This window comes from Palaemon carinicauda, chromosome 39 (genome assembly GCF_036898095.1).
Source record: "Palaemon carinicauda isolate YSFRI2023 chromosome 39, ASM3689809v2, whole genome shotgun sequence".
In the NCBI taxonomy this organism is placed as follows: Eukaryota; Metazoa; Arthropoda; class Malacostraca; order Decapoda; family Palaemonidae; genus Palaemon; species Palaemon carinicauda.
This window is the reverse complement of record NC_090763.1, coordinates 46,379,809-46,399,864: the sequence shown is the minus strand read 5'-3', so window position 1 is coordinate 46,399,864 and position 20,056 is coordinate 46,379,809. Positions and strand designations below refer to the sequence as shown.

Genomic DNA, 20,056 nt, shown 5'->3' with positions numbered 1-20,056 from the left:
AATAAGATAATTTTTCGTAGGTATACATATGTGATAAATAGATGAATAATGACCAAAAGGGTGCTTTCCCTTATTGACTTACGACAGAAAACTCAAAGTTTTATACGTCAGTGTAATCACATACAAATTCTATATAATAGAGATCGTTTTAAAAAGCAGAATAACACCCTCTGAAATTCCATTTTTCTCTGTAAAATGTTTATCATTTAACTGAACTACTCTTCAAAACACAGATTTGGATAAAAACTGATCAATGAGTGAATAATTGTTTTCTATGAATGTGAAATATGAAAATCTAGTTTAGCTGTAACTCGTCATCTATAGGTGTGTTGGAGTAGGATAATACATAGGAAAAAACCTTATCCTAGTAGCCTAAAGGCTCATCATCATCATCACTTAAACTTTTGACGCAAAGGCCTTCGGTTAGATTTCGCCAGTTGTCTCTATCTATAGGTGACAACACATTCCCTTGGAGTACTCCGCTGTTCACTGGAAATTCATTTGATAAGACTCCACTAACATTAACTTTGCACATGCTATGCTCATGAACAGACTTAATCAAATTCTCATATTTAAGAGGAATTCAATAATAACGCAGGACTCTCTACAAAATTCATCTGGGTACGCTATCAAAGGCTTTTTTCATAGTTCACAAAAGCCGTCAAAAGTGGATTTCTATACTCAAAGCATTGTTGCACAGCATATCTCAAAATGAAAATTTGGTCAGTGCAACTTCTACCTTTTCTATATCCTGCTTGTTCATCTCTCAGCTTTTCATCAATCTTTCTCTCCAGTCTCTTTAGAATAAGCATACTATGTATTCTCATAACAACTGACGTAAGTGTTATGCCTCTGTAGTAAGGTTAGTTAAAACAAAAAATAAAAAACTATGCTCACTCATCTACATCGGCGTCAATGACCTTCGATGTCAGGAGCCCAGAAAACCTCAAATCAATCAATCACTCATCTAGAATAATAATTTATAAATTCACAACCAATTTGCAATACTGCTACAACTCCTTACTCTCTAATACATTAACAGTACAATTAATTTTTTCGTCTCTTTCAGGTGAAAGCACCAAAACAAGTGCCCAAAATCTCGACGCCAAACTCATTGGTCTTCTATTCCGCAATGGCGTCTGCCGTCCACATCGTGAGCTACTGTTTGCCGGTACTCCACCATTACTTTATGGCCAGGGAACTCGACTCCTGTTACAAGCGATTTATGGTCCGAAGGAAGAGGCTGTTAGAAGTTGTATTTTATAGGCCTAGATTCCTGGTGAGCAGGACCACTAAAGAGTTGGCGGTAAGTTCCCCTAGGATCTCTAGACTTAGAGTAGGTCTACAACTCGTGGTGTTCAACTGGACCCCTTTCTGCTTTCGAATAACTCCAAGCTTTGGTAAGGAAGAGGCTGTTAGAAGTTGCATTTTACATGCCTAGATTCCTGGTGAGCAGGACTACTAAAGAGTTGGCGGTAAGTTCCCCTAGGATCTCTTGACTTAGAGTAGGTCTACACCTCGTGGTGTTCAACTGGTGGACCCCTTTTCTGCTCTCAAATAACTCCAAGCTTTGGTAAGGAAGAGGCTGTTAGAAATTGCATTTTATAGGCCTAGATTCTTGGTGAGCAGGACTACTAAAGAGTTGGCGGTAAGTTCCCCTAGAATCTCTGGACTTAGAGTAGGTCTACACCTCGTGGTGTTCAACTGGTGGACCCCTTTTCTGCTCTCGAATAACTCCAAGCTTTGGCATCAGCGAAGGAAGAGGCTGTTAGAAATTGCATTTTATATGCCTAGATTCTTGGTGAGCAGGACTACTAAAGAGTTGGCGGTAAGTTCTCCTAGAATCTCTGGACTTAGAGTAGGTCTACACCTCGTGGTGTTCAACTGGTGGACCCCTTTTCTGCTCTCGAATAACTCCAAGCTTTGGCATCAGCGAAGGAAGAGGCTGTTAGAAATTGCATTTTATATGCCTAGATTCTTGGTGAGCAGGACTACTAAAGAGTTGGCGGTAAGTTCTCCTAGAATCTCTAGACTTAGAGTAGGTCTATACCTCGTGGTGTCCATCTGGTGGACCCCTTTCTGCTTTCGAATGCCTCCTAACTCTGGCATCAGCGAAGGAAGAGGCTGTTAGAAATTGCATTTTATAGGCCTAGATTCTTGGTGAGCAGGACTACTAAAGAGTTGGCGGTAAGTTCCCCTAGAATCTCTGGACTTAGAGTAGGTCTACACCTCGTGGTGTTCAACTGGTGGACCCCTTTTCTGCTCTCAAATAACTCCAAGCTTTGGTAAGGAAGAGGCTGTTAGAAATTGCATTTTATAGGCCTAGATTCTTGGTGAGCAGGACTACTAAAGAGTTGGCGGTAAGTTCCCCTAGAATCTCTGGACTTAGAGTAGGTCTACACCTCGTGGTGTTCAACTGGTGGACCCCTTTTCTGCTCTCAAATAACTCCAAGCTTTGGTAAGGAAGAGGCTGTTAGAAATTGCATTTTATAGGCCTAGATTCTTGGTGAGCAGGACTACTAAAGAGTTGGCGGTAAGTTCCCCTAGAATCTCTGGACTTAGAGTAGGTCTACACCTCGTGGTGTTCAACTGGTGGACCCCTTTTCTGCTCTCGAATAACTCCAAGCTTTGGCATCAGCGAAGGAAGAGGCTGTTAGAAATTGCATTTTATATGCCTAGATTCTTGGTGAGCAGGACTACTAAAGAGTTGGCGGTAAGTTCCCCTAGGATCTCTTGACTTAGAGTAGGTCTACACCTCGTGGTGTTCAACTGGTGGACCCCTTTTCTGCTCTCAAATAACTCCAAGCTTTGGTAAGGAAGAGGCTGTTAGAAATTGCATTTTATAGGCCTAGATTCTTGGTGAGCAGGACTACTAAAGAGTTGGCGGTAAGTTCCCCTAGAATCTCTAGACTTAGAGTAGGTCTACACCTCGTGGTGTTCAACTGGTGGACCCCTTTTCTGCTCTCAAATAACTCCAAGCTTTGGTAAGGAAGAGGCTGTTAGAAATTGCATTTTATAGGCCTAGATTCTTGGTGAGCAGGACTACTAAAGAGTTGGCGGTAAGTTCCCCTAGAATCTCTGGACTTAGAGTAGGTCTACACCTCGTGGTGTTCAACTGGTGGACCCCTTTTCTGCTCTCAAATAACTCCAAGCTTTGGTAAGGAAGAGGCTGTTAGAAATTGCATTTTATAGGCCTAGATTCTTGGTGAGCAGGACTACTAAAGAGTTGGCGGTAAGTTCCCCTAGAATCTCTGGACTTAGAGTAGGTCTACACCTCGTGGTGTTCAACTGGTGGACCCCTTTTCTGCTCTCGAATAACTCCAAGCTTTGGCATCAGCGAAGGAAGAGGCTGTTAGAAATTGCATTTTATATGCCTAGATTCTTGGTGAGCAGGACTACTAAAGAGTTGGCGGTAAGTTCTCCTAGAATCTCTGGACTTAGAGTAGGTCTACACCTCGTGGTGTTCAACTGGTGGACCCCTTTTCTGCTCTCGAATAACTCCAAGCTTTGGCATCAGCGAAGGAAGAGGCTGTTAGAAATTGCATTTTATATGCCTAGATTCTTGGTGAGCAGGACTACTAAAGAGTTGGCGGTAAGTTCTCCTAGAATCTCTAGACTTAGAGTAGGTCTATACCTCGTGGTGTCCATCTGGTGGACCCCTTTCTGCTTTCGAATGCCTCCTAACTCTGGCATCAGCGAAGGAAGAGGCTGTTAGAAATTGCATTTTATAGGCCTAGATTCTTGGTGAGCAGGACTACTAAAGAGTTGGCGGTAAGTTCCCCTAGAATCTCTGGACTTAGAGTAGGTCTACACCTCGTGGTGTTCAACTGGTGGACCCCTTTTCTGCTCTCAAATAACTCCAAGCTTTGGTAAGGAAGAGGCTGTTAGAAATTGCATTTTATAGGCCTAGATTCTTGGTGAGCAGGACTACTAAAGAGTTGGCGGTAAGTTCCCCTAGAATCTCTGGACTTAGAGTAGGTCTACACCTCGTGGTGTTCAACTGGTGGACCCCTTTTCTGCTCTCAAATAACTCCAAGCTTTGGTAAGGAAGAGGCTGTTAGAAATTGCATTTTATAGGCCTAGATTCTTGGTGAGCAGGACTACTAAAGAGTTGGCGGTAAGTTCCCCTAGAATCTCTGGACTTAGAGTAGGTCTACACCTCGTGGTGTTCAACTGGTGGACCCCTTTTCTGCTCTCGAATAACTCCAAGCTTTGGCATCAGCGAAGGAAGAGGCTGTTAGAAATTGCATTTTATATGCCTAGATTCTTGGTGAGCAGGACTACTAAAGAGTTGGCGGTAAGTTCCCCTAGGATCTCTTGACTTAGAGTAGGTCTACACCTCGTGGTGTTCAACTGGTGGACCCCTTTTCTGCTCTCAAATAACTCCAAGCTTTGGTAAGGAAGAGGCTGTTAGAAATTGCATTTTATAGGCCTAGATTCTTGGTGAGCAGGACTACTAAAGAGTTGGCGGTAAGTTCCCCTAGAATCTCTGGACTTAGAGTAGGTCTACACCTCGTGGTGTTCAACTGGTGGACCCCTTTTCTGCTCTCAAATAACTCCAAGCTTTGGTAAGGAAGAGGCTGTTAGAAATTGCATTTTATAGGCCTAGATTCTTGGTGAGCAGGACTACTAAAGAGTTGGCGGTAAGTTCCCCTAGAATCTCTGGACTTAGAGTAGGTCTACACCTCGTGGTGTTCAACTGGTGGACCCCTTTTCTGCTCTCAAATAACTCCAAGCTTTGGTAAGGAAGAGGCTGTTAGAAATTGCATTTTATAGGCCTAGATTCTTGGTGAGCAGGACTACTAAAGAGTTGGCGGTAAGTTCCCCTAGAATCTCTGGACTTAGAGTAGGTCTACACCTCGTGGTGTTCAACTGGTGGACCCCTTTTCTGCTCTCAAATAACTCCAAGCTTTGGTAAGGAAGAGGCTGTTAGAAATTGCATTTTATAGGCCTAGATTCTTGGTGAGCAGGACTACTAAAGAGTTGGCGGTAAGTTCCCCTAGAATCTCTGGACTTAGAGTAGGTCTACACCTCGTGGTGTTCAACTGGTGGACCCCTTTTCTGCTCTCGAATAACTCCAAGCTTTGGCATCAGCGAAGGAAGAGGCTGTTAGAAATTGCATTTTATATGCCTAGATTCTTGGTGAGCAGGACTACTAAAGAGTTGGCGGTAAGTTCTCCTAGAATCTCTGGACTTAGAGTAGGTCTACACCTCGTGGTGTTCAACTGGTGGACCCCTTTTCTGCTCTCGAATAACTCCAAGCTTTGGCATCAGCGAAGGAAGAGGCTGTTAGAAATTGCATTTTATATGCCTAGATTCTTGGTGAGCAGGACTACTAAAGAGTTGGCGGTAAGTTCTCCTAGAATCTCTAGACTTAGAGTAGGTCTATACCTCGTGGTGTCCATCTGGTGGACCCCTTTCTGCTTTCGAATGCCTCCTAACTCTGGCATCAGCGAAGGAAGAGGCTGTTAGAAATTGCATTTTATAGGCCTAGATTCTTGGTGAGCAGGACTACTAAAGAGTTGGCGGTAAGTTCCCCTAGAATCTCTGGACTTAGAGTAGGTCTACACCTCGTGGTGTTCAACTGGTGGACCCCTTTTCTGCTCTCAAATAACTCCAAGCTTTGGTAAGGAAGAGGCTGTTAGAAATTGCATTTTATAGGCCTAGATTCTTGGTGAGCAGGACTACTAAAGAGTTGGCGGTAAGTTCCCCTAGAATCTCTAGACTTAGAGTAGGTCTACAGCTCGTGGTGTTCATCTGGTGGACCACTTTCTGCTCTCAAATACCTCCAAGCTCTGGCATCAATTTAGTTCTTTTCTGTGCAGCCCTACATGCAGTATTCGTCTCCAGACGTCCTTCTGTTACCCACAAGAATCCACATACAATTATGTTTATATATTTACAATACTTTTTCATATATTTTAGTTTTTTAAAAGCCAACTCTATTTCATTAACTATTAGATGCTTAATAACAGGTTTAATTAAAATGAGATACGATATATAAAAGTGAAGAAAGCTCTAATTAAGATGGAGTGCAACAAAACAGTCTACCCGGGGTGCAAATTGAAATGTTATAAGAGGTTAAATTAATATTAGAAACGTCATAATATTAGAAAGATCAAAATGGGAATAAATAATTCCAAATTAATGGGAAGATACCACATAATGGTGATTATAGAAGAATCATGCATTATATTATGGATAGTTTCAGAAAAAAAAAATAGTTTTTGTTAGATTATGAGAAATGCAAGGATGGTTTAATAAAATGAAGGGCAAAGTTGATCCTATCTTCATAAGAATACAGGAATAGAGACTGGAAGGTAATTTTAGGCAATAATCTGCATTTATAAACGTAGATGCTACAGAGTACGCCTATATTCATTAAAATACAAAGGAAAGAACTATCTAAGTGTTCAAGATAGAAGAAAACGTCAAAAAGGTTACTTAAGTTGGTTAAACGTTTAAACGGTGTATAAAAACAACAGTAATAACAGTACAGCGCAGGATTGCCAGGTTTTATAAATGAGAATAGGCCAGTACCAGTACGATGAGGACAGGGAAGTGGGGAATATGGGGAAAGGATAAGTACCCCTGGATACAATCCAGTTCATAGCCCGAGGGCAGGTACCTGGGATGGGAAAGGAGAAGGGAAAAAAAAGGGGGGAAAGGAAGTACAGGGAAAGAATAAAAGAGAGGGGCAGACCCTCATGCGACATTAGATAGCAGGAGCTTTAAAAGGCCAACTCATTAGTAGAAAAAGGCCAAAAATTATAGTATTTTTGGCCCACCTTTATTCATGATGTTATTAATAGCCAACCAATTTCAAAAAGGCCAAATTTGTTTTTTTTTTTTTTTTTTGACCTGAAAAAATGCCAACCTGGCAACCCCCGGCTGTAACAAGATTTCTTGGCCAGAAAATGTTCTGTTCAGAAAGGCTGAAGTTAAGAGTTAGTTTACACGAAAGATTGGTACCTTGCTCCTCCTTGGTTGTGGGTGAGTTGAGAAATCGTATCAGTCAAAGGACTAACATCAATGGAAATCAAGTATAAACTCATTATAATTTCTTTTACAGTCTCTGCTCCTTCTTGGTTGTGGGTCCATTGAGAAAACGTATCAGTCAAAGGACTAACATCTAAGAAAATTAAGTATAAACTCATTATAATTTCTTTTAGTCTCTGCTCCTTCTTGGTTGTGGGTGCGTTGAGAGAACGTATCAGTCAAAGGACTGACATCTATTGAAATTAAGTATAAACTCATTATAATTTCTTTTACAGTCTCTGCTCCTTTTTGGTTGTGGGTCCATTGAGAAATCGTATCAGTCAGAGGACTAACATCAATGGAAATTAAGTATCAACTCATTATAATTTCTTTTAGTCTCTGCTCCTTCTTGGTTGTGGGTGCGTTGAGAAAACGTATAAGTCAAAGGACTGACATCAATGGAAATTAAGTAAAAACTCATTATAATTACTTTTACAGTCTCACCTAATTGCACTGAGGGACTATTACTGGTCGAGTCGTGTCCTCTGCAACAAGCACTACAGGTCCACGCGCTCTTTGATCAGCCAAGAAATCAATGCAATACTGAACTCGGGACTGAATTACACTCACGTGAAGCCTCTTTGCAAGTTAGTGATTCAGCTCCTCTTTTGCTACGATGTTGGAGATTTTGCATCAGAATTCATCGAGGTAAGGGTTTGTTTGTTTGTGTGTGCTGTACCTCCTGTGGCTTCGGGTATTATCATCATTACAAGCTAAGCTAAGCTTATAGCATCCTGTTTTTCCAACTAGAGGTTGTAGCTTAGCTAATAATGATAATAATAATGATAATAATAATAACAATAGTAATAATTATTATAAATTTTAGATTATAATAATAAGCTACGGTCCAACACCAAATGAAATTAAACAACAATTATAATAACAATTTTAACAATTAAATAGATGAATAAATAAAGAATTGTAATAAGAGTGATGTTAAAATAATTGAAGATTGGATGAACGTATTAATTTTTAGTCCATGTTAAGTTGATCATATCTTGGTGACCTATCGGTCTAAGCTATGCAACTACTTCTATCTGATAATATAGTCTATTATATTCCTCTTCTTGCGGTGTTTTTCAACTTTGTAGATAATAGTTTTTTCTGCAACCTGTATTTAAGTTAACACTAAGGATCTGTATCAGTGGATTTCTTGTCTTTACAGATTATGAAGTCACCCGAGTGCCAAGAATTAGACGAATTATTGAAATCTCTCGCCCCATTTCACATGGAGTTCCTCGACGCCAGCTCGCTTGTATTTGGCGATATCTCTCTCATCAAGACGATGCTTTCGAGTTCCCCGAATCTGAAGAAAATCTTCGTTCGTGAGGTCTTCTTTAGAAGAGAAGCTATAGCTCTGCTACCACAGATATGTGGCAGGACTCTGAAAGAAATAGGCATCAACAGAGAAGGGTCCTTCTCCAGTAGGTACGACCTTTTCGAGCTCTTTTTCAAAAGGAAATCGAAAGGGGAAGTCATGGAGGCCGCTCGCAGAAATGAGTCTCTGGAAGTCAGTTTTCCTGTACTGTCTAGAGTTTACGTCAGTTGCTCATTAGATCTCGAATGCTTCCACGCTTTTAAATACGTCTTGAAACAATTCCAACCTGGACTGATGCTCGCCTCATCTCACGATTCCACTTACCATCTGAATTGCGATATGCCCTGCTGTCAGAACGAACTCAGACACAAGTTCGATTTGGCAATGATATTAAATTTCCCATCCCTCATAGGCGCTCATCCAAAACTCGAAGTGTTTTCCAAAAAAGTTTATAAATTACGATGACAACTGTGAAATCACCCACCTGCAATTGACGAGCACTGCTATTTGGTTATTTGGAAGTAGGATTAATATTTACCTGGCGCTATGTTTCACCCACTTCAATGGGCTAAAACTGCTGCTCTCTCCTGATGGTTCGCACCTGTCTGGGAACCCCCCTGTACCCGGACAGAGCTATTCCATTCTTTTCAGGGATGCCGGCAAAGCACTGCTGATGCTCTCGATCCAAGTGAGCACTACAGCAGATTTGGCAGAGGCTCTCCACTGTTTAAACTATTGCCCTGTTTTGAGGGAGTTCTCCCTGCGTTTAGACGAGGCTTGGATCGTCAACACCTGCTCTCTCCTTCGAATGGGTCTCAAACCACTGAGCGAACTGACGAAATTAGAATTCAGCGGAACACTGGGCGAAAACTCGGACCGTGTTTCTCACATCCTTGAGAAAGTGATTCTAGCAGCCCCTAATCTCCAATACATAGTGTTTTCAGAGGACATGGCAAATGAGATCAATCATTTGAGTGGTGCTTGCTTCCGGAGCATAGAGATATTGCACATAAAACAACTGAACATAAGAAAAGCGTACGCAGAGGCCTTGAAGACGTTGCTCAAGCAGAGTTCGTCTGTTCAAGAACTCGTCTTAGAAAACACAGGCAAGAGAACTAAATGGGCTGAGCAATTGGATCGGACCACTGCCCTGTCCGTTCGTTGTGTCCCGTCCTGTGCGTTTCTGGAAGTCAACCCATGTATGAGATGACGAAAAGAAATTCCTGTCCACGAGAGAGTAAGTTGCGTAATGGGAAAATTCAAATTACAATTTTATGTAACATAGTTTATAAATGACACATCTGTTTTTGACGTTGTTAATAGTTTATGTAAGACATATCTGTTTTGATGATGTTACTGTTTTTAGAATGATTCATTGTTAATTTGTTCTCCATCATTTATTTATTTCCTTATTTCCTTTCCTCACTGAGCTATTTTTCCCTATTGGGGCCCTTGGGCTTATAGCATCTTGCTTTTCCAACTAGGATTGTAGCTTGGCTAATAATAATAATAATAATAATAATAATAATAATAATAATAATAATAAAAATACTGTTATTTGTAAATTATACCAGGTGTTTGGGATCTCATAAGTATGGGTCATAGCTTTCTTTAGATTCTTGTTTCTGGTTCTGTAGACATTTATAGATCAGATTGCTTAGAATAGGCCGGCTGACGTCAGTACAAAAAAGTTAAAGTAAAAATAATCTTATTTAAAACCAAGGAGTTACAATTTCTTCTTCCTATGGTGCGTTTTATTATCTGTAGTTTACATTTTCTTATTCAGAACTATATTTCACAATATATTTCATTGATAACTTATCGTAATTCTTCCCTCTTTTTTAAAGACTAAATTGTATTAGTATAATTTTTACTGGTATCCGGAAATATTGATAAAATAATGGCACCACACCTTTGTATATGAATAAAAATTTGCTGTTTTTTAATTTGTTGTAATAAATGTAAATATAAAATCTTAATAAACTATAAGACATTTTATATAAACATTTAATGCATCTGTATTTTTTGAACTGTGAAATACATAGACAAAATAATACTTAAAGTTTTTCTTTATTCCTTGTCACATAAGATGGTTTTTTAATATTAAATCATTACCGAAAGTTCGAAAATAAAAGGCAACATTGTCAGCAGACCATTCACAGATAAAGTTTAATAAAGCAAAAGTAATATACAAGCTACAGTCATTACTATTACACTTAGAGGAACTTCTGTACGCTGTAACCTTTTCAGTAATTCCCAAATGTACAGTAAATCAACAGCAAGAGTGAAGTGAACTTACCCTGATTTTAATCCCAGCAATTTAGAAACTTTATACATACATGAGGCAAATAAGTACAATGCCATACTTCCTTGTTATACCAAAAAGGTTCTGTAATGATATAAAGCCCTGTCCACACGATCCAGCATGCCCGACGGGCAAACAGTGATACCAGACCACAATAGTTAGTTATTGTTTGTTGTTGGGGTATTAAAGCCAACACTTGTTGTTGGCACGGGCCTTTCCCTTGGTTGGCCCGTAGGTGATCCACGATAGTTAGTAAGAATGAGGGTTAATGACGTCAGAAGCGGGAAAATCACAGACAGGGATCTGGCAACCACCTAGGGGCTAGACGCACCGTCAAAAAGCCCCAGTCCGGAGAGAAGCTCCGGGCAATCTAAAGACGAAGAAGAAGGGATCTGGCATCATACAAGTGTTGCCAGATCCCAGCCTTTAGTTTTCCCGCTTCTGACGTCATCAACGCTCATTTTCACCAACTATTGTGGCCTGGTATCACTGTTTGCCCGTCGGGCATGCTCTATCGCGTGAACAGGGCTTAAGACGTGTATAAAACTATGTAATCTATAAAAATACACAGTTTTATATACGTCTTATATCATTGTGGAACCTTTCTAGCTTATACAGACATATTTCCATTTGTAAAATGGACGAGTATTTCAAAATGAGTTTTACCTGTACAAAGGTAAAGCAGATTTTTCTATTTAATGACTTATAGCATTACTAATTTAGTTTATAAACTGTGAATTCACAGGAAGAATATATAATAACAAAAATCTCAAGCTTAATCAATTTTCCAAAGGCGTTGGATGACTTAACATTAATATCTCTTCAATAGGTGGACTGAAGGCCATAATATGTAACATAAAAGTATATTATTATGTGTTATGAATAGGAACAGGTAAAGAGATAAATCGATATTTACAAACACAGAAAATGGAACCAAACCCTCGGGTTAACTGTTTAATGTTTAGCAAGAATTCCAGTCATAGAAAACGAGTATAGCATAATTATCTTGGAAAATAATTTATTTTTACAATTCAATCTGATTACTTTATTGAATTTAAAATCCCAACGAAAACTACTTTGTTGTCTCTAGGTAATGATAAATGGCATTTTAGTTTTCGTTGAAGATTATAGTTGTCTCAGTGGCATTTTTTTGTTAATTCAATTTTCTTTATCATTCGGATTTTTCTTCTTTCATATGTACGTCATTCATGCCGCCAGTGATGAAAAAAGAAAAATGAGAAAGTGAGATAATTCAATTGCAAGTTATACCCCACTGAGGCTGCCACAATTTTCAACGAAACTTGCTTAAAAGAGGGCTTAGTTCCGAAAAATGGCATTTTAAACATATCGTAACTATTAAACAATCAGTTATTTTACCATTAAATAAAAAAAAAAAGATAAAAAAAAAACTTGCTTAAAAGAGGGTTTAGTTCCGAGAAATGGCATTTTAAACATATCGTAACCGTTAAACAATCAGTTATTTTACCATTAAATAAAAAAAAGCAAAATCCAAAAAAAAAATAAGCCAAGACAAGATTTACAACTGGAAGTTCTGCACTGAGGCTGCCACAATTTTCAACGAAACCTGCTTAAAAGAGGGCCTAGTTCCGAAAAAATGGCATTTTAAACATATCGTAACTATTAAACAATCAGTTATTTTACCATTAAATAAAAAAAAGCAAGATCCAAAAAAAAACTTGCTTAAAAGAGGGTGTAGTTCCGAAAAATGGCATTTCAAACATGTCGTAACTATTAAACAATCAGTTATTTTACCATTAAATAAAAAAAGCAAGATCCAAAAAAAAAAAAAAACTTACTTAAAAGAGGGCCTAGTTCCGAAAAATGGCATTTTAAACATATCGTAACTAGTAAACAATCAGTTATTTTACCATTAAATAAAAAAAAGCAAGATCCAAAAAAAAAAATAAGCCAAGACAAGATTTACAACTGGAAGTTCTGCACTGAGGCTGCCACAATTTTCAACGAAACCTGCTTAAAAAGAGGGTCTGGTTCCGAGAAATGGCATTTTAAACATATCGTAACTATTAAACAATCAGTTATTTTACCATTAAATAAAAAAAGCAAGATTCAAAAAAAAAGAAATAAGCCAGACAAGATTTACAACTGGAAGTTCTGCACTGAGGCTGCCACAATTTTCAACGAAACCTGCTTAAAAAGAGGGCCTAGTTCCGAAAAATGGCATTTTAAACATATCGTAACTATTAAAAAATCAGTTATTTTACCATTAAATAAAAAAAAGCAAGATCCATAAAAAAAGAAATAAGCCAGACAAGATTTACAACTGGAAGTTCTGCACTGAGGCTGCCACAATTTTCAACGAAACCTGCTTAAAAGAGGGCTTAGTTCCGAAAAATGGCATTTTAAACATATCGTAACTATTAAACAATCAGTTATTTTACCATTAAATAAAAAAGCAAAAAAAAAAAAAAAAGAAATAAGCCAGAGAAGATTTACAACTGGAAGTTCTGCACAGAAGATGCATAATGAGCTCGGTAAGCAGCTGACGATTTGGATCGTCCTGTGTGATGTGAATATTCCGAATATCTGTCGTGGTCCGGGTGAGGCATCAGCATCACTGGCTGGAGATTCAGGGATTTGCGAGATCCGGCAAGGCTGGCAGCATCACCCACGAAGCCTGGGTTCATTTGGCCTGCAATGGGATGCTCAGTTTCATTTATTGAATAAAGATTTAGATGTTTACAGTTTTTAGAATTATTTATTTATTTATTTTCTTATTTCTTTTCCTCCCCGGGCTATTATTATTATTATTATTAATTTTTTTTCTTATTAATTTTATTATTATTATTATTATTATTATTATTATTATTATTATTATTATTATTATTATTATTACTCACTAAGCTACAACACTAGTTGGAAAAGCAGGATGCTATAAGCCCAGGGGCTCCAACAGGGAAAATTGGGCTATCATTATTATTATTATTATTATTTTTCTTATTATTATTATTGTTATTATTATTATTATTACTCGCTAAGCTACAATCCTAGTTGAAAAAGCAGGATGCTATAAGCCCAGGGGCTCCAACAGGGAAAGTAGCTCAGTGAGGAAAGGAAACAAAGAAAAATAAAATATTTCAAGAAGAGCACAACATTAAAATAATTATCTCTTATGTATAAGCTATAAAAACTTATTATTATTATTATTATTATTATTATTATTACTCGCCAAGCTACAATCCTAGTTGGAAAAGCAGGATGCTATAAGCTCAGGGGCTCCAACAGGGAAAGTAGCTCAGTGAGGAAAGGAAACAAAGAAAAATAAAATATTTTAAGAAGAGCACAAGATTAAAATAATTATCTCCTATATAAACTATAAACATTTTAACAAAACAAGAGGAAGAGATATTATTATTATTATTACTCGCTAAGCTACAATCCTAGCTGGAAAAGCAGGATGCTACAAGCCCAGGGGCTCCAACAAGGAAAGTAGCTCAGTGAGGAAAGGAAACAAAGAAAAATAAAATATTCTAAGAAGAGAACAAGATTAAAATAATTATATCCTATATAAACTATAAAAACTTTAACAAAACAAGAGGAAGAGAAATAAAATGGAATAGTGTGCTAGAGTGTACCCTCAAGCAAGAGAACTCTATCTAAAGACAGTGGAAGACCATGGTACAGAGGCTATGGCACTACCCGAGATTAGAGAACAATGGTTTGATTTTGGAGTGTCCTCCTAGAAGAGCTACTTACCATAGCTAAAGAGTCTCTTCTACCCTTACCAAGAGGAAAGTGGCCACTGAATTATTACAGTGCATTAAGAAGAAATTGTTCCTCCCTATTGGAGCCCTTGGGCTTATAGCATCTTGCTTTTCCAACTAGGGTTGTAGCTTGGATAACAATAATAATACATTCAGATCTCCCTGGACAATTCTAATAGCCAGGCCTTCTCCATCATGAGGCTCAATACTACGCAGTACTCTAGAAGTTTTATTCCAGCTGTTACCAAGTTGTGGAATGATCTTCCTAATCGGGTAGTTGAATCAGTAGAACTTCAAAAGTTCAAAGTTGGAGCAAATGCTTTTTTGTTGACTAGGCGGACATGAGTCTTTTTATAGTTTATTTATGACATATTTGTTTTTGATGTTGTTAATAGTTTATATATGACATGTCTGTTTTGACGTTGTTACTTTTTTTAGAATGATTTATTGTTAATTTGTTCTCTTCATTTATTTATTTCCTTATTTCCTTTCCTCACTGGGCTATTTTTCCCTGTTGGAGCCCCTGGGCTTATAGCATCTTGCTTTTCCAACTAGGGTTGTAGCTTGGATAGTAATAATAATAATAATAATAATAATAATAATAATAATAATAATAATAATAATGATAATAATAATAATAAGAAGAATAATAATAATAAAAATAATAATAATAATAATAATAATAATGTCCGTCCAGATTTACATCAAAGATATGACAACCTGAATTTACACTATTGCTTGATGTGCTTTGATCATTATCTTTCCTTATACTGGAAATATATAAAGTAATTAAAGAACTAATCACTCGAATTATATTATGACTTGATATGGGATTATCATTCTCGGATATCAGAAAGGGAATGATGTTAAGGTATGTCATCAAGAAATTGTCACTTATAAGACGAGGAATTGCACAATTTGACGTATGATATCAAAAGCCATTGTAATCTAGAGTTATGTTTAGTGGGAAAAAAAATGACAAATTAAACTTCACTAGAGAGTTATTGTGTCCTTTGACTGGTCAGATGGTACGGCACTAAATTGAGTTTCGCTCTGATTACGGCTCATTTTCCCTTTAATTATACACCGAATAGTCTAGCTCTAGCCTATTCTTCACACATTTTCCTTATTCCCCCATACATCTGACAACGCTAAGATAACCGAAAGAAATCTTCTTCCTTCAAGGTCACTACTGTACTGTACTTCTTCAGTGGCCACTTTCCTCTTGGTAAAGGTAGAAGAGACTCTTTTATCTATAGTTAACAAATCTTCTAGGAGGGCACTCCAAAATCAAACCTATGTTCTCTAGCCTTGGGTAGTGCCATAGCCTCTGTATCATGGTCTTCCACTATCTTGGGTAAGGACACTCCAAAATCAAACCAATGTTCTCTACCCTTGGGTAGTGCCATAGCCTCTGTATCATGGTCTTCCACTATAATGGGTCAGAGTTCTCTTGCTTGAGGGTACAATATTCCATGTTACATTATTTCATTTCCCCACTGGACTATATTCTCTGTTAGAGCCCTTGGGCTTATAGCATCTTGCTTTTTTCAACTAGTGTTTTAGTTTGGATAATAATAATAATAATAATAATAATAATAATAATAATAATAATAATAATAATAATAACGGAACAGTTCAAGGATTCAAAAGTTTGGATAATAATAATAATAACGGAACAGTTCAAGGATTCAAAAGTTTGGATAATAATAATAATAACGGAACAGTTCAAGGATTCAAAAGTTTGGATAATAATAATAATAATAATAATAATAATAATAATAATAACAACAACAACGGAACAGTTCAAGAATTCAAAGACTTAATGATATAGGAAAACAGCAAAAATTAAAGATAACTAACCTTTGTATACGGAACCCCCATATATGGGCTCGGGTTCCGGGTGCAATTTCACGTGCCTCGTAGCAAGCACGAATGAGAGAGAGGCGAGCACGGCAGCATCCAGCACGCCGATGACAGCCAAGATGTACGACCACCGCATTTCACATTCGCCCAAATTATAGGGTCGGGCAGCTGGGCCGCAGATCTCCCGGACTTGCTCGGCCGACCATCCGGCAGGGAAGACAACGACGCCGACGACAAGCAACAAAGCTGATGATAATAATGATAATGATAATAATGATAATGATAATAATAATGATGATAGTAATGATGATGATAATAATAATAATGATGATGATGATGATAATGATAATAATAATAATAATAATAATAATTATGATAATAATAATAGTAATAATAATGATAATAATAATTATGATATTTATTATGATAATAATAATAATAATGATGATAATATAATAATAATAATAATAATAATGATAATAATAATAATAACAATAATAATAATAATAATAATAATAATCTTAATAATAATGAAAATAACAATTTTAATAATAATAAAAATAATAATTATAATAATAATAATAATAATAATGATAATGATAATGATAATAATAATAATAATAATAGTAACAATAATAATCATCATCATCATAATAATAATAATAATAATAATAATAATAATAATAATAATAATATAAAAAGGTGGTTGAATCAGTAGAACTTCAAAAGTTCAAAGTTGGAGCAAATGCTTTTTTGTTGACCAGGCGGACATGAGTCTTTTATAGTTTATTTATGACATATTTGTTTTTGATGTTGTTAATAGTTTATATATGACTTGTCTGTTTTGACGTTGTTACTGTTTTTTAGAATGATTTATTGTTAATTTGTTCCTTCATTGATTTATTTCCTTATTTCCTTTCCTCACTGGGCTATTTTTCCCTGTTGGAGCCCCTGGGCTTATAGCATCTTGCTTTTCCAACTAGGGTTGTAGCTTGGATAGTAATAATAATAATAATAATAACCCTAAAATAATTATTTAAAACAATATTATAAAATAACTAAATTATACCATTACAATTCTATAAATAACTTACAACTATTTCATAACTACAACACTTGATATAATCATAATGATGATAACTTCATTAATAATGATAATAGAATTAGTATTTAAAATCACATCAGAAATAATCAAATTATCTTCTTATAATAAAAACTTGAAATGGTTTGTTAATTGCTAATGCAGACAAAAACTGCACAGCCTGACTACTGAATAACTATAATTTCTTAGTTTCCATTTCAATGTAGGAATATGAAAATGTAAAATGCCTCAACGAACTTATACTATTACTTAAGCTGAACTATTTATACCCCTTGAATCATATTTTTGGTATTCTTAGTGGATTATAGTTCGTAAAAAATTCCTCCTACGCATATTTACGCAAAGGACCTCAGTTAGATTTTGCCAGTCGTCTCTATCTTGAACTCTTTAAATCAATACTTCTCCATTCATCATCTCCTACTTCACGTTTCATGGTCCTCAGTCATGTAGGTCTGGGTCTTCCAACTCTTCTAGTGCTTTGTGGAGCCCTAGTTGAGCGGAATAAGGTTCGTAAAATTTCATCCTAGGCATATTTACGCAAAGGGCCTCAGTTAGATTTCGCCAGTCGTCTCTATCTTTAACTCTTAAATCAATACTTCTCCATTCATCATCTCCTACTTCACGTTTCAAAGTCCTCAGCCATGTAGGTCTGGGTCTTCCAACTCTTCTAGTGCCTTGTGGAGCCCTAGTTGAAAGTTTGGTGAACTGATCTCTCTTGGGGAGTGCGAAGAGCATGACTAAACCATTTTCAGTTATTTTTTTTTTTCATAAGGGGTTCACTAAACCTTTTAGCTTAGAGAGCGAAAATTAATAGTTCTATTTTCCGGAGTAACTAGAATTTCATTTTTATCTTTTAGTCAAGAGTATCAAGCAATGCTTTAGCAAAGAGAATACAACTGAAGTGGTTGGTCAGAGTAAAAGAGACTTTTTAAGCTACTGTAAGCAGCTCTTCTAGGAGAAGGACACTCCAAAATCAAACTATTGTTCTCTAATCTTGGGTAGTACCATGGCCTTTGCAGGCCTACCATGGTCTTCCACTGACTTGGGTAGAGTTCCCTTGCTTGAGAGCACGCTCGGGAATACTATTTCATCTTATTTATCTTTTTCTTATTTTTTTTTTGGGGGGGGGGGTTGGGGAGAAGTTTATATGCTTTGAATATAAAAGATCTAATTCAATTTTGATACCGTTCTCATAATATTTTATATTAATTGTTCATTACTTCTCTTGTTTATTTAATTCCTTGTTTCCTTTCCTTACTGGGCTATCTTCTGCTGGATCCCTTGGGCTTATAGCATCTTGCTTTTCTAACGTATAATACTACTACTACTACTACTACTACTACTACTACTAATGATAATAATAATAATAATAATAATAATAATAATAATAATAATAGTAAGAGCAAATTGGAAATTAATAAAAAAATAAACATCCGATTTATTAAACGGGGGTTGAGATAAATATAAAAATATTCATTGTTTTTCTTGCTTTCGTAACTAGAATACAATTCTATTTCTTAAAGTCGCCTCAGCAGAAAAAAATAAAAAAAAACTTGGGAGAAACACGGTTGAAAAATACTTACGGTAAATCTCTTCGTCCATACATGCATTATAGTTTTGTTTTCTTTTTTTTTTTTTTTTTTTTTTTTTTTTTGTCTTACCTGCGAGAAGCTGCATACATCCAGTGATGTGGAAGACGACGGACGAGCTGAAGAAGAAGAACAGCAGCATACAGCAGATGCAGAGAAGGGTCACCACGACGGACAGCCCCACGAGGATGGTAGCGGCCCAAGAGGCCGTGCTGAGCATGGCCTCGAAATCGTACAGGGATCCCTCACATTCCTCTTGGCTAACTGGTCCTTTGCACCATTTCCATAGGCCGAAGCTTCCTGTAATGATTCAAAAGGATGAGACTATGCTGTGAAAAGGTGCCGAAGCTTCCTGTAATAATTCAAAAGGATGAGACTATGCTGTGAAAAGGTGCCGAAGCTTCCTGTAATAATTCAAAAGGATGAGACTATGCTGTGAAAAGGGGCCGAAGCTTCCTGTAATAATTCAAAAGGATGAGACTATGCTGTGAAAAGGGGCCGAAGCTTCCTGTAATAAATCAAAGGATGAGTCTATGCTGTGAGTGATTTCCTTAGGCCGAAGCTTCCTGTAACAATTCAGAAGGATAAGTCTATGGTTTGAAAATGCTTGCAGAATTTATTAATAAAGGCATTCCGTGAATGATATTGATATTGTACTTTGGGTAAGGTATTGGACTGCCGGATCTCTCTCTCTCTCTCTCTCTCTCTCTCTCTCTCTCTCTCTCTCTCTCTCTCTCTACAATACTTTCAAATGAACCACTTAGCTATTTCTTCCGAATAAAAGCAAGATCGCCATCATAGAATCCTAGACCGAGATATTCATGATCTATCTTATAATTTGAAAATCGTTTCAGGAAACTAAAACTCTATTTTGCTGATGAGACACTAAAGGTTTTAAATTAATTTCATTCAAACATCTCTGCCTGACAATCTGTTGGATGGAAGTTCGAACCCCTTTCAAGCTCGATAGCTTTCAGAAGTGTCTGCAACCTCACTATATTTTATTAACCTATATAAGTTTTTAGTTTTACGAAAATAGCATTGATCTTTAAACATTAAATATTTAATGTTCTTGAGGCGTAACACTGTATTTTT

At 36.9% G+C, this 20,056-nt stretch overlaps 1 protein-coding gene and 1 pseudogene across 1 annotated transcript in view; one reads left to right on the top strand and one right to left on the bottom strand.

Moving 5' to 3' along the window:
* Nucleotides 1–1,051: 1,051 nt before the first annotated feature.
* On the top strand, nucleotides 1,052–9,638 carry LOC137631380 (uncharacterized; annotated as a pseudogene).
* Nucleotides 9,639–10,497: 859 nt separating this feature from the next.
* The window catches only part of Tmhs (Tetraspan membrane protein in hair cell stereocilia), a 189,357-nt gene continuing 179,798 nt past the window's right edge, over nucleotides 10,498–20,056 (bottom strand). Inside the window, exons 3-5 of the mRNA XM_068362863.1 lie at nucleotides 19,034–19,261; nucleotides 16,268–16,516; nucleotides 10,498–13,332 (exon numbers count right to left, since the gene is read on the bottom strand). Of these exons, the coding sequence (XP_068218964.1) occupies nucleotides 13,133–13,332; nucleotides 16,268–16,516; nucleotides 19,034–19,261 (677 nt within the window). The 3' untranslated portion in view covers nucleotides 10,498–13,132. The remainder of the gene's footprint in view (nucleotides 13,333–16,267; nucleotides 16,517–19,033; nucleotides 19,262–20,056) is intronic.